Source organism: Callospermophilus lateralis, chromosome 7 (genome assembly GCF_048772815.1).
Source record: "Callospermophilus lateralis isolate mCalLat2 chromosome 7, mCalLat2.hap1, whole genome shotgun sequence".
In the NCBI taxonomy this organism is placed as follows: domain Eukaryota; kingdom Metazoa; phylum Chordata; class Mammalia; order Rodentia; family Sciuridae; genus Callospermophilus; species Callospermophilus lateralis.
This window is the reverse complement of record NC_135311.1, coordinates 13,710,469-13,735,112: the sequence shown is the minus strand read 5'-3', so window position 1 is coordinate 13,735,112 and position 24,644 is coordinate 13,710,469. Positions and strand designations below refer to the sequence as shown.

General features: G+C 41.9%; 1 protein-coding gene across 3 annotated transcripts; it reads right to left on the bottom strand.

Annotated features, from left to right (window-relative positions):
* Window positions 1-11,318: 11,318 nt before the first annotated feature.
* Window positions 11,319-15,624, bottom strand: Fcrlb (Fc receptor like B). 3 transcript variants are annotated; one of them, XM_076862056.1, is made up of 6 exons: window positions 15,594-15,624; window positions 15,301-15,321; window positions 14,702-14,956; window positions 12,873-13,139; window positions 12,013-12,303; window positions 11,319-11,734 (listed from the first exon to the last, which is right to left on the bottom strand). In XM_076862056.1, the coding sequence occupies exons 1-6, from the start codon at window positions 15,622-15,624 to the stop codon at window positions 11,319-11,321; spliced, it is 1,281 nt and encodes a 426-aa protein (XP_076718171.1). The 3 variants fall into 3 exon arrangements, with proteins under 3 accessions (XP_076718171.1, XP_076718172.1, XP_076718173.1); XM_076862057.1 differs by having other exon boundaries at window positions 11,591-11,734; window positions 12,013-12,158; XM_076862058.1 differs by lacking the exon at window positions 15,301-15,321 and having other exon boundaries at window positions 11,591-11,734; window positions 12,013-12,158.
* Between the last annotated feature and the right edge of the window lie 9,020 nt (window positions 15,625-24,644).

The window sequence follows — 24,644 nt, the reverse complement described above, 5'->3', positions numbered from 1 at the left end:
ACAGGGGTACCAACGCTTAAACAATGTATTAAATTGACAGTCAAAGCAAAGTATTTTGGGGGCTCAGACAAAACAATAATTCATTTTGACTGGAAAAAGCAGGGCCAGTTTCTCAGAAGAGTTGGAGTTTGAGTTGTTTTTTTTCCACATTAAAATAAATTGAGGGGGAGGGCCTGGAAAGGGTGGGAGGAAGACACAGAGCAGTGAGGCAAAAGCACAGAGATGTGAGGACTGAGACACTTGAGATTGTCTTATTAAATATGTCTGATACAGCTGGGTGCAGTGGCACATGCATGTAATCCCAGTGATTCAGGAGACTGAGGCAGAAGGATCACAATTTCAAGGCCAGCATGGGCAACTTAGCCAGGCTCTATCTCAAAATAAAAAAGTAAAAAGGGCTGAGGATATCTCTCAGTGGTAGAGCACCCCTGGTTTCAATCCCTGGTACTGCAAAAAAAAAATAAATAAATAAAATAAATAAAAATAATAATTAAAATTAAATTTTTAAAAAGAAAAGCAGCAGTGTCCACTAGGTGGTAGCATAAGCTTATCCAGCTTGGTATTACACAGAGCACATTCTTTTTTTTTTTTTTTTTTTAACTTATTTTTTAGGTGTAGATGGACACAACAAAATGCCTTTATTTTTATGTGGTGCTGAGGATCAAATCCAGGTCCCACCCGTGCTAGGCGAGCACTCTACCACTGAGCCACAATCCCAGCCCAGAGCAAATTCTTTTTTTGACAGGGTAACTAGACAGGTAGAGTAGGGAAAAGCTCCTACTGTGTACTCCTAGGCTTTGGGGCAGATTCTTTTATGGGCAAGGGAGATAATTATATGCTGGATATTCGAACAATGAAGTGGTTGGAGCAATGGCAATCAAGAAATAAATTTTTAGTTCGATAGAGCCCCATCTAAATTTCTTTTCTTTTACCTGTTTCATTTAACACCTTTCTGTTTTGAGTAATTTGAATCTGGACATAAATATATGCTTACTTAATTTGCATGTGTTACAACTCAGAGAGACCACATTGGGATCCAATATTGTCTTATCAATATTGAATAATATTGTCTTACCAATATTGTTTAATCAAAGACAGAATTCAAAATAGATAAATATGAGGTTCTGCATTTTGGTCGTCAGAATGATTTCCATTAGCACAGGTTGGGGAGGAAAGAAGTGTGCCTTAGATGAAGACATAAACCTAATGAGGCTGGTCAATATCACCTGACTCCTGAAAAACAGATATCTCCTTATGCACATGAAACTCCATGTAAAAGACTTGAGTTCTGTTTCTACTCTAACAAGTCATTTAACCTCTCTGAGCCTCAATTTCCTTCTCTCTAAAATTAACAAGTTGGATTATATCTCTAAGTCATTTCCAATAATAAAATTATAGAAATCACTCCTTCATCATATATAGAAGTGGTGTCAACATCCACTCATAGCCTTTTTAAGTGCCTTTCTTAGTGTCAGAGCTTGACAAAATAAAAGGTAGCCAGGTGTGGTGGCACGTGGGAGACCAACCTTACACGTGACTAAGTCACACTCCCTAGCTGGATGCTGAGGCGCTCAGTTGCAGAAATGTGGCAGAGCTTTCCCCACCCTTCTTGGGTTCGAGGGTCCGTGTCTCGTGCATGGGTGTGTCTTGCTACAGCCCCATGGGTGAAGCTACGCTCACCTGTTCCTTTGTAATATAACCCCTTGTCCTGTTTAGGATAGAATCTTCCATGGAAGTGCCTTGTGTGTGTCCCCTTCTCTTACTGTACCCTTGAGTGTGGTCTAGCAAGATGTCAGTCAACCTGCTGACAGTGGACATCATGAAGATAGACTCAGCCCCCTGAAACGGGACCCCTTGCCTCATTTGAATAGCTTCTCCTCAATAAAAGGGGTCAGCGCGAGCTCTTGCTCTCTCTCTTTCTGCAGACCCTTAAGGTCAGAGGAGCCCTCACAGCGACCCCAAAGAAAAAGGTACTTGTGTCTCTTGTGTGGTTACTTTGTGCAGCCCAGTCAGCCCAGTTTAACTGGAGTAACCCCTGAACCTTTAAGTTGCGAACAGAAACCCGGCAGGGTGACTCAGTGGTTAAGCGCCCAATGGGTTCAATCCTCAGTTCTGCCTGAGAGTTCCTTGCCGCCAGGTGTTGGGTATAAACATCTGCCCGCTGTGAAGTCCTTGCACAGTAAATGGAAGGTGACAGTGCAGTGTACTTGGCAGCTTGTGTTACTTTTGGAAACCTGGTTAAGATGCTTTTGGTTTTTCTGGAGCAGCAATAGCTGAAACCTAAAGTCCAGGCTCAAACTTTCTGACTAGAGTCAGGGCCCTGAGCATGTGTTTCTTGGGGCATAGCAGAGAAGGTATGGTCCTGGTGTCCCAGCAACAGCAGCATTTTTCTTACTGTGGCTGTTTCCTGATCATGACAGTGGCTGCATAATTACAGACTGATTCTGATTCTGGGAGAATCCAGAATTCAAACTCCCTTGGTGGATTGATATTGGAAGACTTTGCCGAAAACTCAAACTAGAGTCTGTTTGAATAATAAATAATAGCTTTAAAACTAATGATAAATCCCTTCCTACTTAATCCATCTAGAGTGAATTTTTTGAAACTGAATCTTCATCAATATAATCATATACTTAGAAAGCTTCTCCTTCCTCCTCCTCCTCCTCCTCCTCCTCCTCTTCCTCCTTCTTTAACAAAAGGCCTGGAATTGTACACACAAAATTGTTAAAACATTGGTTACCTCTATAGCCACTGATGAGAAGGTGGAAGGGTAGCAACTGAAAGTAGAATTGAACATATTTTTCTGTACAGAATGACATTTTTTTAAAATAAAGACTATATTCATTAATGATGTTTAATCGATCAAATAAAGTGGGTGACTTGTGTGTTGAAAGCACAATCCACAGCATGATCAAAATGAACTTTTTGTCTTTCATAATCCCCTTAAAATTTATTTGGCTTATTCCACTCAAGATGTTTGAATTCATAAGTGTGGCCCAAGACAGTGTAGCAGCACTTGGCATCAATTGAGACCTTGTCAGAAATGCAGAATCTCAGGCCCCACCCAGGACCCGCTGAGTCATAACGTCCATTTGTAGAAGAGCCCTGGGTGATTTATGTGTAATTAATTTGCAAAGATCCATGAATTTTCTGCTTCTATCAGTTATGGAGAGTTCTGTGATGACTTTAGGCTACAAGGATAGTTTCAATTTATAAATTAGAATACCAGTCCTAGATGTTCATTAGACTTCCAATCTTTATTCAAAGGAAAGTCTTGGTCTTCCTATTTGCTTATCCAGATAAAGTGCTCTCTCTCTCTCCCCCGCCCCCCCAATTCTCACCCTCTCTCTTTTCCCTTCTCCACTCATTAATATCTATTTCCTTTGCTTTTCACTTAAGCCCAAGTAGAAGACAAGAGGGAGGAGAGGGGGAGGATAGGTAAAAAAAAGCAGTAAGTTCTAATTTGGCTGGGCATCTTCTTGCTCTCTAAACTTGGCAGGTGGCTATTGTCAACTCTTCCCCTATGGTCACCTTTGTAGACTTTTGTGAGATGTTTGTTTCTGTAATTGCTTTTTCTGTCATATGGCACTCAAGGTAGATGCATTTCTCTTCCAGATGTTTATGTGCATCTCTTCCCTCAACCACTAGGAATCCAGAAGCAAAATCAGCTTTTTGGTGGCTTTGTCTGCTTCTCCTGGTGGTCTTATCAGAACCAACACAGGAGCTGAGGTTGTGGCTCAGTGGTAAAGCACTTGCCTAGCACTTGAGAGGCTCTGGGTTCTATCCTTGGCACCACATAAGAATAGATAAATAAAGGTAGTGTGTCCAACTACAATTAAAAAAATAAATATTAAAAAAAAAACCCAAGGCAACCCAGTGCCAGCTCTCTATTTTTCATAACCACTGAAATACATACACATGTCGTTTCAGGTTATTCTTTGTACAAGCTGACCCCAAACGCTCTATCTATCTCACAACCACAGCTTATTTTAGCTTTCACATGCCAGGTTCCTGAAGCTTTTCTAACTGCAAGGAACATATTTCAAAACTTCCTGGATGACTCCATGAGTATTTCCCTTGTTAGACTTGAGAAGTAAATGGTAATCTTCTCCACTGTAGGGAGAATCATGGCAAAAAAAAATCTCCCCACAAGTCCTCTCTCTTCACATCCCAATGGGCCCTCCCACTTTTTTTTTTTTTTTTAATCTTCTTAAATGTGATTTCAAAGTCCAAAAGTCAAGGAACAGATCCTCAAACATTTCCTTTGTAAATTCTACATATGATAATCCTCCAGAATTACATGTTTTTCTATCTTAAAATATTACTTTTGACATCCTGTCACAAGTACAATTGCTTAATTCTAAAAAGTTAAAAATAAAATCCTGCCTTCCTGCTTATTCTCCCCAGATACACCCATCTGAGGAACTGCAGTCAGCTGTGGGTCTTACATTTTAAGCCAAATATAAAGCAATTGGAGATACATTCAGAAAAGTGAGGATGGAGAAGGTTCAAGTAAGAAAGAGTTGAAAACCCTGAAAAAAAGAGTTGAGGCGGAAAAAGTTTATCTCTAAGAAAACCTAAGCATGACCTAAGCAGTATCTTTAATTATCTGATGGACTGTCAAGAGAACCAAGAACTAGATTTCTCCTGTGTAACCCTAGGCTATCCACTGAATAGAAGTCTTAACAAAATCATGTTGTTCATTATGTAGAGGAAAGAACATTCGAATTTCCAGAGCTGTCCAAAGATAGAACTTTCCTTGGGACATAATGACATCCTCACCAAAAAAAAAAAAAAAAAAAAAAAACAAGCACAGCTATGTGGCCACATGATAGAAGTTTAGAAGCATATCGAAATTATTTCTTTGTTGAACTAAAAAAATCTGTGAAATACCTTCAGTTTTTTGAGGACCTCCAATTCATTTGGTTTTTGTTTGTTTGTTTGTTTGTTTTTGCAGTGCTGAGGCTTGAACTCAGGGGGCACTCTACCACTGAGCCACATTCCCAGTCCTTTTTTATATTTTATAGGGCCTCACTAAACTGCTGAGGCTGGCTTTAAACTCATGATCCTCCTGCCTCAGCCTCCTGAATTGCTGGGATTACAAGTATGCACTATACCTGGCTTCCAATTCATCTTGAAAGATGACCACCTCTAGCCCCTTTCTAAAGAATGTGTAAAACTATGCATAACTTTTTCTTTCTAGACAATTTGAAATTTGCTTTCCTAGAAGTCATGTTTTCAACTATGTTCGAACATCTCTGAAATCATGATACATCTTATAAATGCTATTTTGCCATAGTTTTCACTGTTTACATATTCATGAACATTAAAGTGTCAGCATCAACATTTACAGAAGGACTGTGAGCAGCTTGGAAGAAATTTCTAGTGAAGCAGTTGTTGGTTGTGAGACAGATGGGGTTAGTAGGGAATAAGACAAATTTAGACACATTCCTGAAGCAGAAGTCAAATATAAGCAGGTTCCAGATAAGTGTAAAGCATAAACACCTATCAACAATGACTTTTGTTTTTATGGCTTTTGAAAGGAAGTGCTTAACTGGGTACAGTAGCCCACACCTGTAATCCCAGTGACTTGGGAGGCAGAGGCAAAAGGATTGCAAGTTCGAGGCCAGCCTCAGCAATTTATTGAGATCCTCTCTCAAAACAAGAAATAAAAAGGGCTGGGGATATGGCTTAGTGGTTAAGTGCCCCTGGGTTTAATCCCTGGTATGTATAAACAAGCAAACAAACAAATAAATAGTTATATTTCCATTGCTCTTCAAAGGATAAAAAGTTGTGGGAAGCCACTCTGAATGACCCACGCTTTCCAGTCCTGAAGCAAGAGGCTTTGACCAATCTTTACATTTTGTGGCTGGCGTTGTCCCAGCCCCGGGGAAGTAGGAGGCGTGTCTTCAGGTGTAGGCATGTCACCTATTCTTTTGTAATCCTCACCTATAGGTGATATAGGTAATACACTCACCTATTCTTTTGTAATCCTACCCCTTTGCCTGTTTGGGATAGAATGTTCCATGGGAAGGCCCTTTGTATGTCCCCTTCTCTTGCTCTGCCTTTGGGTGTGGCCTTCTTAGATGTCAGTCAACCTGCTGACAGCAGACATCAGGAAGCTAGACTCGGCCCCCTGAAACCTGACCCCTTGCCTCATTTGAATTGCTTCTCCTCAATAAAAGTGTTCACAGCACATGTTTCTCTCTCTCTCTCTCTCTCTCTCTCTCTCTCTCTCTCTCTGATCCCTAAGGTCAGAGAAGCCATCACAGGACCCAAGGGAAAAGGTATCTCTGTCTTTTATATGATTATTTCGTGAAGCCCAGTTCACCTGGAGTGACTCTGAGTGTTTAGTTGTGGAACATGACAGAAAGTGATGATATAGAAGTGAGGGAACATAGATGGACACTGATAAGTCTGAGTTGAAAAGTGATTCAGAAAAGCCAGAATCTGAATGTAGAAAGGTTTTTGATAAGAAGTTTACCCAGATTATTAAAAAAAAAAAAAAAAAAAAAAAAAATATATATATATATATATATATATATATATATATGAAACATTCCCTCTTCTCCTAACAGTATAATTATATTTCCCTGCTTATGCCTACATAAGAATGATTTGTGATTTTAAAAAGTCTATTTCTAATTAAGTCTAAAAGACGTTGTGTGTTAACTTGGCCACGTTTTTCCTTTCTCAGTTTCTTTAATGGTATAGCCTACAATTAATATCATTTGAGATTTAATGAAGTTTAGTTGTAATAACAATTTGCTGCTTTTATGTATCAGATATGTTACTTGCTTAATCTCATTTAATTCGTCTAGCAATTTTGTAAGGCCTGATATTATTATTATGTTTTAAAGATGAGGAAACAAAACTTCAGAGACAATGTATCTTGCCTGCTGCTAAGTAGTAAAAACAATATTTGAACCCAACTCTATTGACTCTTAAGCTAAGATGCTTAACCTCTGTACTCTATCACATCTAATTAGCCAAAGCTAATTAGCTTGACTCTTGTTACTTAACATGATATACTAGGACTATATGTACTGTTAGGAGAAGAGAGAATGGTCATCTCTCATGTCATCGAAGTGAGACTGCTTCCTTTGAACTGAAAAAGACTGAAGTGTATTATACCAATTCTTTAGCCTCAGACATATCAGGAAAGTACTTGCATGTGAGGTCTCTTATTATAAATAGAACGTCAAGGTTTAAAACCAAAATTTGCAGGTGTAGTTGGGAACAAATGAAGCCAGGATGGACTAATTGTAGTGCATGTTGGAAATTCGGTGAAGAACTAGGATAATCTTGCTTGGTATAAGGGGCTCTAATGAGCAGAAAACAGATGTTTAATAAGGAAGCATAGTCAGGAGTGAACGTCTCCTGACTATGCAGACCAGCTAGCAAAGAATTAGAAGATGCACAGGTTAGCATTACCAGCAGGAAAATTGAGTCTGAGGGGATGGTTCAACCAGAGTGCTGCATGACCCAAAGCTAGTAATGACATCTGGACCCAACTAGAAGTACTAAACAGTAGATAAGAAATCAAGAGAGCTTTATGGGTTTAATTAAGAAACGAAAGTATGATTATGCACTATCTTGACCATGGTAGGGGAAATTAGCTCTCACATGCAAAATTAGTGGAAGTGCAAATTGGTACAGTCCGCTTTAAGAGATAACCCGGTGATATCTGCTAAAATTTATTTTAGCAGTTTATACATAGTTTATCCTGTTGATATATGATAATTAAAATTTAATTAAAGATGCATATACTTTAATAAAGCAACTCTATTTTCGGAATTTATCCTACAACAATTCAGATATGTATATAAAGACATGAGATGTTCATTGCAACATAATTTAAAATAACAAAAGTTATTTTATTCCACTAATAGTAACTGGCAGGTGTCATCTCCCCAGGAAATGATTTCTGTATACACCCTTCTCTTCAGGTTTAGTGCCCTCATCCCTGTGCTTATAAGCACCTAAGCATCCCCTATCCTAAAAACTCTAGTAATAAAAGGATCTGTTTATTTGCCTGTCTCCCTCTGTGAGGTTACTATTATCTACCTCATTTTGCAGAAGAGAAAGCTTAGACTCTAAATGCCTCCCAGCCCTCCCACTGGACAAAGGTATATTCAGCCGGGTGTGGTGGTGCATACTGTAATCCCAGATATTGGGGAGGCATAGACAGGAGGATCACAAATCTGAGGCCCGTCTCAGCAAATTATCTTAAAAATTTTAAAGATGGGGGTGGGAGGGTGGGGATGTAACTCGGTGGTGCAGTGCCCCTAGGTTCAACCTCCAGTACCCAAAAAGAAAAAAAAAAAAAGAGAGAGAGAGAGAGTATATTCAAAGTCATAGAGGCACAAAAGATGGTGGGATGGTGGTTTGTTGGGAAAAAGAGCAAGGGGTCAATGTGGCTAGGTGTAGTATGATGTTAGGAGAGGGAACTGGACTTTAACCTACACTTAAATCTCTTAGGAAAAAAGTTGTAAGTGTAAAAAGGAAAAAAGCTTTTCCATAGAGTCAAGATGAGAAACTGAGATTTAGGAAGGACAAAAAAAGAGTAAAGCTGAGATTCAAATGGAACTTGACTGGATCCTTTTGGCTCTTTGATAGAGGACTTTTGGTTTCCATGTCTGGTATCTGATATGGACAGCAGCAAATTTGAAGTTTGAGGCCTGAGTTTGAGATACAGAACTGATTGGAGGACCAGAAAGAATCAGCTTCCTCCCCAGGCATTTCCAGCATTTTGCTGTCATCCCTGCCACTTAGGAATGGAGTCTAAGATTTCCTTTGGACAGCCTGGGCTAGCCAGCTTTCAGTTTCCCTAAATGTATGTTGGGACCTCAAACAGAATCTGAGGGAGGATAAAGCTACTGTTTCCTTAGAGCAGGTCTTTCTGGGATATCATTAACAGATAGCATACGGAATGGTCTTGATCCTTCTCAAAGACAGTGGAGTCAATAGAGCATGTCAATTTTCCCTCCCCCGCATGAGACAGTTGGGTCATGAATTATTTTCATTCTCTCACCAAAAATACTTGATATCCCCCAATTTCCACATCCCTAGTTCTAAGTAACAGTGGGTTGCAATACAGGAACAAGAATGCTATGGTTGCTAATGAGGTACAATGCAAGAGAACTGCCACAACAGCTCTTACAATTGGCTATTTCCCTTTAAAAATGATGAACTGATTTGTGTGTGTGTGTGTGTGTGTGTGTGTGTGTGTGTGTGTATGCACACGTGAACTGAGATACTATGCTTACTAACTAAGCTTCTTGGCCCTAATGCTAGTCACTTCCTATTCTAGACCAGAAATGGCAGAAACATCAGGGGAACCAAAAATCAGAAAAGCAAAAAAGCCTGGGTACTGGAATAGAGGGTAGTTAGCTAGTGAAGGATGCCTGGGAGGAAAGGTGTGGCAAGTTAAGATTAGAGAGCTGGAAGTCAGGGCTAGAGATGTTGCTCAGTGGTAGATGCTCATCTACCATGCATGAGGCCCTGGGTTTGATCCCAAACATCACAAGAAAAGAAGAAAAGGAAAAGGAAGGAAAGAAGTCTGGAAATCTGAGACATATAAAGACTAGATCCCTAAGCTAGAGACCAGGACATTCTCAGAATTAACAAAGTATTCACTGAGATCAGTTTATTTGATTCTTCTTAGCTAATTTTACATTAGCATCTCCTCCAGTAAGACTTAATGAGGTTCTCAAACCAGGAATGCTTCCAAATATCCTTCCAACATATCAAACAAACTAAAGTACTTTTAAACAAGACACTCATGTTCTGATCCCCATCCTACTTTTCTATATTTGTCTCTGCCACCTCCCCCCCAAAATACAATCCCCCCACACATAAACACACAGAATTCTCTAACCTCTCCCAGCTATTTGTAGGTCCACAAACAACAGTCTTTCATGTCCCTCTGCCTTTGGATTCTCAGCATATTTGCCCTACCCCTCAATCTGTCTCACATCTCCTCTTGGTGAATTCTTGCTCTTCTTTCAAGGTCCAGTTTCCTTTTCTGAATTCCAGTGGTTTTTTCAAGGAGCATTCATCACACTGCGTTATAATTTGTGTGCACCTGCTTGCCTCCCTGGATAATTACAATGATTTTGTAATAACAATATGGTGAAGAGTGATTTTAAGAATAATATGGTGAAAAGTGTGAATGTTATTTTAATCATTCAGAAAGAAATGGAAAATGGAATATGACTGAAAATCTTTAAAACACAAGTAAAGAATGGTGGAAAACAATTGTTATTAGTTCTCAGCTTTCACAGGTAAACTTAATTGAAGAAGGGTGTGGATCTAAAGAGAGTAAGAACTCTTTAGTTCAAGTCATACCAGCTCTGCAGAGAATCCATGGCTAGAGTAGACAGAGGAGCTGTGGAAATTAGACTTTCAGTGAGAAAACTCCTAAAATTGTAATTGAGATGACCTCCCAGTTTTCTTCCTTCATAAAGTTTCCACATAGGGTGGGATCTAGATCTGAACACATTTATATAGCTGTATGTTAGTGTTAAAATGGTTTTTAAAGAAGAAAAATGCTGCTAAAGTGTGGATTCAGCAATTTTGAGGATTTGTTTTAAAACTTTCTTCAAAGAGATGTCTCAATGCAAAAGATACCACTTGTTTAATTTTCCATTAAGATTAGTGTGGCCCACCTGCCTGGTGCTCCCAGAGCCCATCAGTGGCTACATGCGGGCAACGGGTGTGCTTGGGGACAGGGGGTGCATCTAGATGAACGCCGACCTTCATAACTTAGGAATGGAAAGCCCACACAAATAACTTTCCCACTCTGAAAGTAATTAGAACCCATAACTTTGAAGATATAAACACATCAGTAATAGGGCTGCAAGTCTTTAATATTAACAGAGAAGTAAAATAATTATGAATAATTCCATCTTAATCCCAAAATGTTCTAATGTTTTTTAGTGACCTCAATGAATTTAATTACCAAAAAATGACTTGTGTCGAAATACATATGTTAGACTTAATATTAGCTAAGGATGACTAAATTCACTCCAAAAAGAAACTACAATGAAGTAAAATAACATGTTCCCAAACGGAATTCTGTGAGAGGGAACACATCAAAGACAATGCTTGTGGTTACTAGCTGCTGTGTGAAGTCGAAATCATCAACCACCACACTCTATACAGACGTCTTTTAAAACCACAGCAAAAAAAAAAAAAAAAAAAAAAAAAAAAAAAAAAAAAAAAAGGACGCAGAGATAGCTCAGAAAGGTCTGCGCGCTAGGGGAAGCAAGGGAGATCTGGGAAAATGAACCTGGAGAGAGGAAGGTATCCGTAATTCAGCTCTCCACAGGAGCCGTCTCGGGGGTTCCCCGGCTCAAAGCAAAGTGGGAAGTGGGGGTTTCGGGTGTTCCCTTGAACTCTGGGAGGACTTGTGGCTCCTTCAATTCCAGAACCACCCGGCTCAAAAGGCCTTTGAGCAGCTGCATTTCTCGGAGCAAAAGGTCTACATTGGGTTTCAGAGCTCCAGCGGATTGTTCCAAGAGAGCCGGCGGAGCGCAGGCGGGTGACCCAACAGTGGGGGCGCTGCCTCCTGGGAACTGCAGCCCAGCTAAGGTGGCGTTTGGGACGGAGGTGACGGACTGGACCGATATGGACACTGGGGGCTTTCTGAAGGAGAACGGCTTGTTACCTGGAGCGAAGGCTGCAGCTTGTGGGGCTGGAGCGGTGGTGGACGCCTGATCCAGGGGGGAGCCTGTGAACACGACACACATGTGATGTACGGCTGAAATCGTCAGCCCTGGTCGCAGGGGTCGGGGAGAAACTTGGGGCTGGCGCAGGGGAACCACGAGGACCTGAATAGCGGCAAGGAAGAGAGGTGGCGCTGGGGTGAGAGAAATAGGACCAGGATGTGGAGATTAGAAGACAAGGGCCGGACAGGGGAAGGAGAAAAGGCGACCCGTGAGTGTGCAGAGGGGGAAACTGGGCTGCCGGCGGTGGGAGGGCGTGCCAGTAAGGAGGGCGATTACTCACCCGGCCCTGGGAGTTGCAGCCACGGGCTTCGTTTCCGGACGCTGCGAGTGGCGGTAGCCGCCTCGCACCAGTACGCTTCAAGCTCTTCGACCTCGGGCTCTGGGACCATGTACTCAGAGCCCCAGTCGAAGCGGCGAACAGAGCGACTGTACTTGTAGAAGGCGAACTGCAGTGGCGTGTCGCGCTTCTGTGGGTGCAGGCGCGTCTCGCAGCGCAGGACCACTCTGCGGTGCGCTGCTGCTCGGATCTCTTGAGGGCGCATAATCCTCAGCACGGGCGTCTGGAACAGCTCTGCAGAGAGGGCAGCCCAGAGGCGGAAAATGCATTTTGGGTTTCGACAGGGATGGAGCCCGGCAAGGGAGAAACCAAGGTCAACCTGTCCATCCCTCCCCTTCCCTCCCACTTTCCGGTCCAGGGACCTAGCGGACCCAGAGACCCAAGTGTAGCCTGTGTGTACACGTGGAGTGAGGGAGGAAAGGTTTTTGAAAAGTGGGGCAGAAGATCCGAGTCTACGAAGGGTCTTAAAAGGTTGAAGGGAATTAGGACCAGACCAGATGCTTCAGGCCACCACCCAACTGAGCGCTGCACCTGCCACTTGGGGTGCTCGGAAGCTAAGCCCTCGTCCCAATAGTTTAGCGTCCTCTACTACTGCCGCTGGCCTATTGGTTAGGACCGTGGGGTCCCCTAACAGAAGAAGCTGGGAGCGGGGAGTGACACCAGCCTACAAGCCGCTGCAGATCTCTCAACCATTCAATCGTCCGTGATCTGAGAAACCCACCAGTAGCAGCTGCTCTAACTCCGCCTCCACCTGTTCCTGTCCCAGAATTTCCTGGCGTTTCCGGACCCCAAGTCTCGCCTACCTTGCACGGTCACAGCCACCTTGGCGGAGAACATGGGCGCGCTCTCTACCGGGATGCGCATGGTGCCAGAACACTGGTAACGCCCACTGTCGCTCGCACGCGCCTGCAACACTGTGTAGTTGGTGCTAGAGTGGAAATAGCGTACAGCCTGGTCGTCGTGGTAGTAGTGAAGCTTGTAGACCACCTTGTCGTACCAGCCGCGGCAGCGCATAACCAGCGGTTCGCCCTCGAACACCGCAGCATAGGGCACTTGCAGAATCAGCCAGTCTACACCGGACAAGCAGATACGGTTTGCCTCACAGTCAATCCAGCCCTGCTGGTCTCCTCTTCTCAGTTTCCCTGCTTCTCTTCCATAACTGCTTTCCTTTTCTCCCCACCACCTCCTTCCCCCTTTCCTGAACCGGCTGGTCTTGCTGGGTAACTGGCAGGTGACAGTCTCATAGAGCAGAAAGCTTAGAGTCGGGAGGAAGGAGGAAAAAACAGTTTCTCTTTAGGTACTAGGGAGGCAAAGATGTGCTTTCTCTGGGTCTAGCCCATCAGAATTAAGCTTAAACTCTTTAAAATGACTTCACGGCCTTCCTGACCTGGTCCCCTGGTTCCTTCCTCAGCACCCACTTCAGTGTTCTTCTCTGTGGCATTTCTTATTTACCCTCCCCACCTTTCGCTCAACACAGGTTAAGTTCCAACCATACTGAACTGCTGAGAAAACTGGCTGTGCTCGGAACCCAGGGCCTTTGCATCTGCTATTTCCTCATCCAGGAAGCCCCTCCTTCACAGATCTCAGTTGAGTCTTATTTATCCTGTGTGTCTAGATTTAGACCTATCTCCTGAAGAACACAGCCTGGACACCCGAGGACAGCCTTAGGTATCTCCCAAAGCACCACATATTTATCCAATCACCATCAGCATCATAGCTAACATAATAGCCCTTAATAGCCCTAACATATACTACATGCCATTTTAGAATTCTTTGAGTAATAGCCACAATTCACGTGCCACTCTCAGTCTGTGAACTTCAAACCATTGTGTGTTGTAGTCAGTATAGGCTTGTTTTCAAGTATAAGTGCTAATTTGAACATTAGGTGACACCCTTAAATTTTAAATATAAATTGTGACCCACCAGGCTAAGATTTATATGATACTCTCTATGAAGTGGCCAATCCTGTATCTTAGTGAACAAAATTATTATTCCTTTTCTTATCATATTTTGAAACCCTTCAAGTATTTCCAGCTAATTTCTCAGTTGACTCCTTTGTGCATGTGTATACATGCCTCTAATTAAATTTTGATTAAGTGCACTGTTCGGTTGCTGTTTTTTCTTTAATAATATTTCATAATTCATTTTTAATGATCACAACAGTCAAAGAGACAGACACTATTATTGTCCCTACATTACTGATATGAATACTGATATACAGAGAAGTATTGCACTCCATTCGAGACTAATTCCTCTTGCTGTGCTCAGACGGGGCAGGGACACTTTCTTTTCCTGCTTTGATCTACTTTTTTCCTGCCCAGCCCCCTGAATTCTCCATTCAGTATCCTATGTCCTCAAAACTCTTGCTCTTCTGATCTGATTTGAGAAACAAACAGAAATGTTGATTTCACACTGTGGCAGAAGGTTAAAGGGGAACTTTGAGCCAGGCAAACCTTACTTCATCTCTCCCACAGCACTGCACAGACTCCTGCCTACTCCAGAGACTCAAGTAGTCCTCAGTGTGACCCTCTTTTCCTGCCTCTTGGGAATGGACAAGTGTGCTCCCCCACAGGAAGGCCAGGATCACCAGAGGAGGTCCATGTGCTCTCTCCCCTCTGCTCAGACCACTCACCATTAGATACAGAGAGATGAATGGGGTCACTGACAGGCGCTCCCCGTGTCTGGCACCGATATACCCCTGGTGTCTGTACCTCGATGCTCTTCTTGTGGGAGGGCAGAAGTAGGTGGCCCAAATACCATAGAGTGTTGATAGGCCGGAGCTCCAGGAGCACAGGGTGGTATCCATCACATCGCAAGGTTACCCGCTCCCCCTTGAAGATTGTGGTCCAAGGTGGGTGTAGAGACAATATGGGCTTCTCCAGTGTAGCTGGGGATGTGTGGGAAGGGGCGCCATAGGAAAGAGAAACAAGGTGAGGTACATCAAAGATGGGTCCTGAGGTTGGGAAATTTTAGAAAACCCTAGTTTCCAGGACCCAGCTCACATACTAACCCACCCCACAGGAAGGGAGACCACACTCATGGGGCTACAAACCAACAGTTCATCAATCAGCACCCATTTCTACAAGCAAACTTGGTCAGGGATTGAAGAAGAGTGAAAAGAGATACTATTTCAGAACAGCCAAAAAGTAGGGAGTTTATCCAAGCAGATTACCTAGGGAGATTGGAATGGAAGTTTTAGAAAATTGGGTTGGGGGATGCATTCAGACTCACCAGCTTGCCCACTGCTTTGAACTGCAAAACAAAAAAGAAGGAAAGAGGAAAGTGTTGGAGATGAGAGGAAAGAAAGATTTTTGACCAAAGGAAAGATCAATGGTCTCAAAGCAGGTTTTTCTTCTGTTCCCAGTTACCCCAGCATTGCAAAAGCTCCCTTCTCTCTTCTTCAAAAATAGATAATGAACACTTGAAATCTGCCAATTGAATGGCCACTTCCCCTTTCCTACACATCCTGCCCCAAACTATTCTCTACCACCCAAAGCCCTTCTGGTGCTCATTTGAAAACTTACCTAGGAGCAAGAGGGCTGTTAGTGCCCACATGGTGTGTCTGCTTGCGGCAGCTGCAGAAGGATGGAAATGTGCTGGCATGGTTTATGGGTAGAAAGAGAAAAGGTGGCCGTGGCTGACCTCTGAGTACTAGGAGACACTGCTGTTTTCCCCGCCCATTCCTAGATCCCGAAGATGGTAGACTAAAAAGAGCAGGAGACAGAATATGAATATGTTACCTTCTACCCTCAAGTATCCCAAACATCAAGTGTTGTCTGTCCCATCCACTACCTTGAGACCTAGCCTTCCCAGCTCAGGCCAACCCTGACTTCTGTATAGAAGGCATGCAGAACTTAGGCCCTCTATAGCGCAAAGAGAGTCTCATAGAACCCAGGCTCCTGCAGGTAATCCTGACATCTTCAGGCTCCAATCAACATTCCACTATGTTCCACTCCCTCTCCACCAGCCAACCCTATAATCCTCAGTTGAGGAAGACACATCCTCTTGCCCACAAGGTCCACCTAGGGCTTTTTCTGCTCCCTCCCAGATGTCAGACATTGGTACAGGTCTAGAGAGGTCAATGTTGGGTCTCCTGCACCAGAATTGACATTCTCCCACAAATGAGTAGATTCATTGACCACCCTCCCATGCCCCTGCCATCTGATTCTCCAGAGACAGGAGTATAATGTGTTTTCCCTCTCTCTCTTCCTGAAAATTTAAACCCTCAGAAATTAGAAAACCCTTCTTTCCTACTCGCCCTAATGACCTCACCTTGTGGCAACTCCTCTCCTTCCTTCCTTCCTTCCTTCCTTCCTTCCTTCCTTCCTTCCTTCCACTGGGCCCTGCAATCCCTTCCCAACCATGTCTCAGTCCCAGGACTCCTGACCTGCAGTGGAGAAGTCACTGCACCAGACCTTCGGAAGTTTCTCAGATCCAACCTCCTGGCTCTGCTTCTTGTGCTCTCTGAGCCATATGACCATACCTGAGCAATGAGGAACCTGAATTTTCATGTAAATACTTAATGAAGTTTCCAACCTGATAGTATATCTGCTTAGAATCTCTCTTGCCCTCATTGATGGCTGTTTAGAAGAAGGGCACCTCCTTCTCTTGGAGCTCTGGCAGGAAGGAGATCAGTTATCAGACACTGTCAACTTATTAAGATAGCATCCTCCTCCTTTTTTCTCTATATTTTATATTGGTGTATTATAATTATATAGTGGTGAGATTTGTTGCTACATACCGTTACATGAACATAACTCATCCTCCTCTTTTGTTAAAGCCCAAAATTCCACTCTGAAAATTCCCTCATATTTTTGCTCAATGTGCCATTCCTTGTTAAAAATGCAAATACATCTTAGGGTGTGGTCATTTAAATTATGCTGGCCACTTCATATCCTGTTTGAGAGCAAGTTTTGATAAAAAAAAAAAAAAGATAGTCATGTTTGTCTGAAAAGCAGAGAAGTATTAGATAAGGTACCCAGGAATAGGGCAGGGAGATAAAAATAGATACTACAGCAGAGATGATCAACTGTCTATTATGAGTGCTGGGGCTGGGCAATGCTTCTGTGTTTCCCTGTACCCTGCCTGGCTCTTCATCTTGGGACCAGTATGGGGGCTCCTCACATCATCCACTCCGATTACACAGAGGTCCCGCTTCTGCCAACAGGCTATTCCCTGCATGATAAGAATGCATTGCAGCTGGCCACGGTGCAGTGGCACATGCCTATGATCCCAGCAACTCAGGAGACTGAGGCAGGAGGATCACAAGTTCAAGGCCAGTGAAGTTAGAAGACCAAATCTCAAATAAAACAAAAGAAAAAAAAATTTTAAAGAGCTAGGAATGTAACTGGGTTCGATTAATTTAAAAAATTTTTAAAAATTTTAAAAATGTAAAGCACCTGTCAGTTATCCTCTGGGTTTGTACAGTGGACTCTAATTTGGCTCCTCATCACCTAGAGCACAGATCTTAGTCCTTTTCCTGAATTCCAGAAGAAACCTGTCTACATCAAAAATTTATGTGCTATGTAGTCTTTCCTGGAAAACTCAGAAATCAACTGTAGAATTCACATCATACAGGGCTCAAAATTTGAATCAAAAAATATCCTGCTCATCTGAACTTTCATATGAGCATGCATAGATATGGCATAATGGATCTCAGCATCAGGTGTATCCACAGGACACAAATTAATTAAAAAAAAAAAACAGTAAACTGTAAATGGTTTGAAGAGAAAGAGGTGGAGTGAAAGGAGGGGAAGTGGGATGGTGGGGGAGAAGGACTGGGGATTGAATTGCAGCAGGTTGAGTTCCATACATTTGTGATAATATCGGGGTGTATCCTGATGTTGTAACTAAAGAAAAATTTTCAAAATAAATTAATAGGACATTATCACCCTATGACTACACGACCACTGTGATTCTACATCATGTACAACCAAAAGAATAAGAAATTAGACTACATTTATGTATGATGTGTCAAAGTACATTCTATCATCATGTATAACTAATTAGAACAAAGGCACCCGGAGGTGGCATCCTTTCCCTGAGTCCCACCCGCAGGCGGCAGGCGCAGTGTCAAGAACACCGAGAGGCAGACGCCTGGGGCTCCGGAGTGGCTTGGGAGATGCGTTCTTCCAAGGCCCGCCTCTTCCCGCAGGATCCCATGTCTGTGCAGGACGGGGTGAGGGGGACGTGGACTGGGTTTCTTGCTTGAGGAATGGTGTTAGGCTTCCTGACAGGTTGGTAGTGTGGAATAGAGGATGAGGAGGCAACTTCTGAGCAGAGTGTTTCTGTAAGAGGGAGTGTCCCAGATTATGACTCCCAAGTCAGTTCTCTCTCTCTAAGAGACCAAGCTCTGTGAGATGGGTGGCCTTATCTTAAAAGTCACCCTTCACTTGGCTGAGCATAAGGAAGCACACCACAAGCAGAAAATGTGCATGTGTTGAGCATGTGAGAAACAATTCTATTTCAGTACAAATTATCAGCACAAGAATCAGCATATTGGAGAGAAGCCATTCAGAAGTGATATGGGCAGAACCTCATTTGTAAAGAGCTGTAAATTCCATGAACCAGAAAGGCCTTTATATGCAGAGAGGTTGGAAGTGATTTCATGACAAGCTTGGAATTTCTCCATTAACAGTCTTCTTCTTCCTGTGGAAAAGTAAAATAGCAATACATTCTATCATCATGTATAAGTAATTAGAACAAATTTAATTTTTTTTTTTTAAATGAGCTGCCTTTTGCAGGGGAAAGCTCATTGTAACTGGGAAGAATGTGATGAAGTGTTCATCCCCAAACACACACTTGTTCAGCATTAGAGAGCCCTCACTAGAGAATGATGTTCCATGTGCAGAGAGTATGGGGAATCCTTTACCCACAGCTCCAGTCTCATTAAACACCAGAGTACACACTGGAGAAAGACCTTATAAGTGCTCAGAGTGTGGCAAGTCCTTTAGCCAAAGCTCTAACCTCTTTCAACATTGGAGAGTTCACACTGGAGAAAGGCCTTATAAGTGCTGTGAATGCAGTAAATTCTTTAGCCAGAGCTACAGCCTCAATAACCATTGGAAAGTTCACCCTGGAGAGAGGCCTTTTGAGTGTGGGGAATGTGGGAAATCTTTATCCAAAGATCCAACCTGATTTAACATCACAGAATTCACACTGGACAAAGGCTTTTTAAGTGTAGTGAATGTGGGAAATTCTTTAGCCAGAGCTCTGCACTCCTGCAACCGCATAGTATTCACACTGGAGAAAGGCCTTATGAGTGTGGGCAATTCTTTACCTACAACTCCAGTGCTCTAAACCACCAGAACATTCACACTGGATGAAGGCCTTATCAGTGCAGTGAACGTAGGAAATCCTTTAGTCAGTACTGCAGCCTTATTCTACACCTGAGAGTTCACACTGGAGAAAGGTCTTATGGGTACAGTGAATGTGGGAAATCCTTTAGCCAAAGGTCTGCATTCCTTAATCACCACACAGTTCATACTGAAGAAAGGCCCTATGAGTGCAGCAAATGTGAACTCCAACTTCAGTGACCATAGGAGAGTTCACACTGGAGAAAGGCCTTAGAGGATCATTAGTGTGGAAAATCTTAGCAAAAGCTCTGGCCTTATTCAACACCAGATTTTACACTAGAGTAGGGCCTTATAAATGTGTTGAATATGAGAAAGCTACCAGCCAAATGCCTTTCCTCAGGTACCACAAAGTTCACATGGGGAAGACACCCTAATGTCCTGGAAGTGGGTGCTTTTTTGTTTAATGCAATGACACTGGAGGAGATCCCTTAGATAGACACCATTTGCCTGAACTGAACCTGATTCATTCACACGTCCACATTAATTCCAGGTGTGGGGGAAGCTTGAAGCTTTGTGCTGTACTTCTAAACCTGTCCAGGGCCTTTGCCCAAGCTTTAGTCACCTTCAATACTCTAACTGAAGCCGTGTGGCCTCTATCACCTGCCAGGGACCCGCAGTGTGTATTGGTACTCCTTTTGCATAGGGAAGTGGTTAGTCTTTGCTTTCCCATCCCAGAGAAGGATTTGTGAGATGACAGCATTCACTCCCAACGTGTTAAGGTCTGGGTCTGACTCAGGTTTGGCCCCAAAGACCTGGTCTGAGTCCTGCTTGTGAATTAAAAGATGGACTACGTTTTCCAGGGATATTGTTTGTCTTTCATGACCAGTGATGGAGTTTCGTGGCCTTTACCTGACCAACCTGAGAAAAGTCTGCCTCTTGTTTCTCTGCTTTGTGTGATGATAAATTTCTTTAAAAAAAAAAAAAAAAAAAGAAAGAAAAGAAAACTATCCTGCCCAACATTTATTTATTTATTCTTTTTTTTTTTGACATGGGGGTTTGAATTTAAGGGTGTTTTACCACTGAGCACATCCCCAGTCTATTATTATTATTATTATTATTATTATTATTATTATTTTTGGGTCAGGGTCTTGCTAAATTGTAGAGGTTGGCCTTGAATTTGCATTCCTCTTGCCTCCATCCTCCTGCCTCAGTTTCTGGAGTTGCTGGTTTTACAGGCATGCACCACACACCAGGTTCCTGCCCAACATTTCTGCCCACCTATCAGATGGAATTTTCAAATGTATTAATCCACTCATCAAATGGATTAATCCATGGATGAGGCCAGAGTCCTCATGATCCAATCCCTTCCCAAAAGTACCACCTCTGCATATTGCTGCATTGGGGACCATGTCTTCAACACGTGAGCTTTCAAGGGTATTCAAGATTCAAACCATAACAATAGTATTGTATTCTAAATATATCATTTTATCTTTTACTTTTAAAAATCAGTTCCATGTATTTAAGATTCAGACATTTTTCTCTATTTGCATCTTGTTTATTGCTCTGACTGCCCCAGTATTCCACAATGTTTCCATTACATTGGACCTGTCCATTACCCTAAAGCCCTGATTGCTAATCAACCCTGAGCTACCATAAACAATGCCACATTGAACTTCTTGGTTCATATTGTGAGGGCTGAATGAACCAGTTCACATAACCGGATTAGAACAGGGCAGTACCCAGGAGGCTGCCTCTAAATTAGTGCTGATGAGGCTATGATTGATGCTCCCTGCAGAACAGCTGATATGTTTTCATGGGATGCATAGCTGGGAGTGAGACTGTAGTGTTATGATCTTGAATTTCGTGCACACTCCAAAAGCAGATCTAATATATTGGCAAATCCTGATGACTCTATCTTCTACATATCTTTCCTTGTAGTTATTTTTTCACCAAGTATCCAGAGAGATATTTTAAAAATGTAAACCATATTGTGTTACTGTCCCTCAAAGGTGCACTGACAATAAAGCCCAAATATTTACCCATGTTCTATAAGGCCCTACAGAGTGGGCCTTTACTTGACCCTTGACATTATTTCCTCTTTCTGCCTCACTCTGGTCAAGTCACACAGTGTTGTTTATAATGGTTCATAGAAAATTCCACACCTTGTCTTGCTCTGGTGCTTTACTTGCTGTTCTTTCTGCCTGAAAGATTCTTATTCTCCCAGATCACTGCAAGTTTCACTTCCTCACTTCACTCAAATACTACCTCCTCAGAGAGATAGTCACTAATCACATAATCTAAAATAGTATCCCCTCATCATTGTTCTCTGGCTCTGCATATTGTTTTATTTATCTTCATAGCATCTATTATCCCTACCTTTGTATCTATTTGTGGTAGGTTTTCCTCCATTGGAAGGTAAACCTCATGAAGGCAGGAATTTCTTTGTTTTGTTCCCTGCTATATCACTGTTTCAATCAGCTTCTTCAATGCTGTAATTAAAATACCTGCCAAAAACAATTTTAGAGGAGGAAAAGTTTATTTGGGGGTCCCGGTTTCAGAGGTCTCACTTCATTGATAGCAGACTCCATTCCTGCGGCTCTAGGCAGAACATCATAGTGGAAGCATGTGGGGGAGGGGAGCAGCTCACATGATGACCAGGCAGCAAAGAGACTCCACTCACCAAATAAAAAATATATACCCCAAAGGCATGCCCCCAGTGATCCACCTCCATCAGCCATACCCTATCGACTTTAGGTTACCACTCAGTTAATCCCATTAAGAGATTGATTCAGTGATTGGGTTAAGGCTCTCATAACCCAATCATTTCTCCTCTAAGCCTTCTTGCATTGTCTCACATGTGAGCTTTTGGGGGTTACTGCACATCCAAACCATAACAATCACCTAGAATAGTGACAGCACATAGCATGCACTGTGTAAGTGTTTGTGGGCCAAAGAAAGAAAGACTGAATGCTGTGATATTATTCTCAAAATGTTTGCATTAGTGCATACTCATGTTAATGGCTCCCAACATTTCTACTCCTTCTTGTCATCAACATTTGGTATATATGTATGTTTGTATGTAGGTATGTATGTTTATATGTATTTTTGCAGTACTGGATTAAACCCAGGGACACTCTACCATTGAGCTATATCTCCAGCCCCCTCACCCTTTTTAAAAAAAATTTTGTGACAGGGTCTCACAAAGTTGCCCAGGCTGGCCTTGAACTTGTCATAATCCTGCCTCAACCTCCTGTGTAGGGGGAATTATAAGCATTTGTTCCCTGTGCCAGGCAACATCTGGTATTTCCTAACTTTGTAACTTTGCCAAACAAGTTTTTATTTTTCCAAATAGAGATATTTTAAGAATTGTTATTCTTAAATATAAACTTTTAAATAAGAGAAAGGCGTTTCAAATACCAAAGAAATATAAAGGCCTATTTTAGACTAGAGAGCAGAACATTTCTTTAAATTGAAAACCTTTACCTTTATGAAAAATTCACACATGGTGAGTGAAAACTAACTGTGTTTGCCAGAAGGAACTCTTTCAGAAGACAGCATTCTGTACTTCCATATTCCTAAGAATTCCCACTTGTTCACTGTAAAGGGGGAGAGTTGGCACCAAAAGGGAAGAAAAACTTTAAGGAGGCAAAGCAAGGATAAGACCTATTCCAACTCACACACTGTTTAAATTCCCCTTGTGATTCTAGCAGGTCATTTTGTTCCTTCCTTGTCCTCATCTAAGTTGTAACTGAATCTAAGTTTTCTATGCTGGGCTGCTAGGTGGGGCAGAGGGAGCTTTCTGAAAGAATGAAGAAAATGAAGGAAAGAACTACTCCACATTGTAAGTAACAATCTTGGCTTTCTCTTCCCTCGAAGAGAAAGCCAAGGTAGAAAACATAAAGTGAATTGAATAATATAAAATATATATGTATGCATATATATCCACATATATAAAGTTTTGACATATATTTATATTCAAATATATTTAATATTTATGTTATATTAATATTTAAATGTATATTTGTATATTTACATATATTATTTATATATAACAGATGCTATGTATATATATTTTTGTTTATATATTTGTATATAATAACATATTTATACATAAATATATTATATATATATTTTTTCTCTTTTTAAGGATCCCTCAATGCCTATCAGAGAAGAAGAAAAAAGATTAATAACCTATATCTGTCTATGTGCTCTTCCTCATTATCTCCCCAGTCCACTCCTCAGAGATAACTACTATTCTGACTTTGGTGTTTTAATTTCTTGTGTGCCTTTTTGTTTTTGTTTTTCAAAAGTTTTATCATATGTATGTATGTGGATGCTTAAACAATATGTTCCTTTGTTTTACCTGTTTTTAAACATTGTATAAAGGATCTTCTACTGCATGTTTGTTTTTATCACCTGGTGGTTATATTCTTTTTTTTTTTTTTTAAGAGAGAGAAGAGAGAGAGAGAAAAATTCTCTAATTTTTTAATATTTATTTTTCAGTTTTCGGCAGACACAACTTCTTTATTTTATTTTATGTGGTGCTGAGGATGGAACCCAGCGCCCCGAGTGTGCCGGATGATCGCATTACCGCTTGAGTCACATCCCCAGCCCTTGGTGTTTATATTCTTGAGATTGTTTTATGTTGCTGCATTATAGGTATGGTTTATTCATTTTTACTGCTATATAGCATTCCATTCTGTGAAAATAGCACAACTTGTTCATTTTACTATTGGTGGACATCTGAGTTGACTCCAAAATTTTGCTTTTCCAAATAGTACTACTTCGAACATTATGATACCTGACTTCTGATACATATATGCTAAAATTTCTCTTGGGGATATACACTAGGTATGGAATGCAGGGTGATAGGCTATGCAAATATTCAACTTTACTGGATATCAGATGTATGTGACACAGTCTGAAACATGTTTGACCTCTGTACCTGGGTCCTGACAATTCCTAAAACCCCGAGAAAGTCCTAAGTGTTACAGGTGAGAGGAACATCTTTTCCTATTTATAAGAAAAAAACTGTTGTGGAATTTACGCATATGAGGCAACTCCTGGGAAGATGTGGGTGGTTGCCAGAGAAACCAACCCTGTTATTAGAGGCTTAGAGTTTTCAGCCCTACCCCCTGACCTCCAGGAAAAGAGAGGAACTGGAGATTGATCTAATCACCAGTGAAGACAAAGAGGTGCTGGGAGTGTGGTGCACCCAGAGAGGGTGAAGAAACTCTGCATGCACCTTCCCTCACGTGTTTCCCTAAATATCTTCCACTG

What these genes read in the sequence shown, in the direction of transcription:
- Fcrlb (XM_076862056.1), bottom strand. Translation starts at nt 15,624, where the DNA reads ATGTGGGCACTAACAGCCCTCTTGCTCCTAG. An exon ending in TCATCTCTCTGTATCTAATG is followed by an intron (nt 13,140 to 14,701) that starts GTGAGTGGTCTG and finishes TGTCCGGTGTAG; the next exon opens with ACTGGCTGATTCTGCAAGTG. An exon ending in GGTGGCTGTGACCGTGCAAG is followed by an intron (nt 12,304 to 12,872) that starts GTAGGCGAGACT and finishes CCCTCTCTGCAG; the next exon opens with AGCTGTTCCAGACGCCCGTG.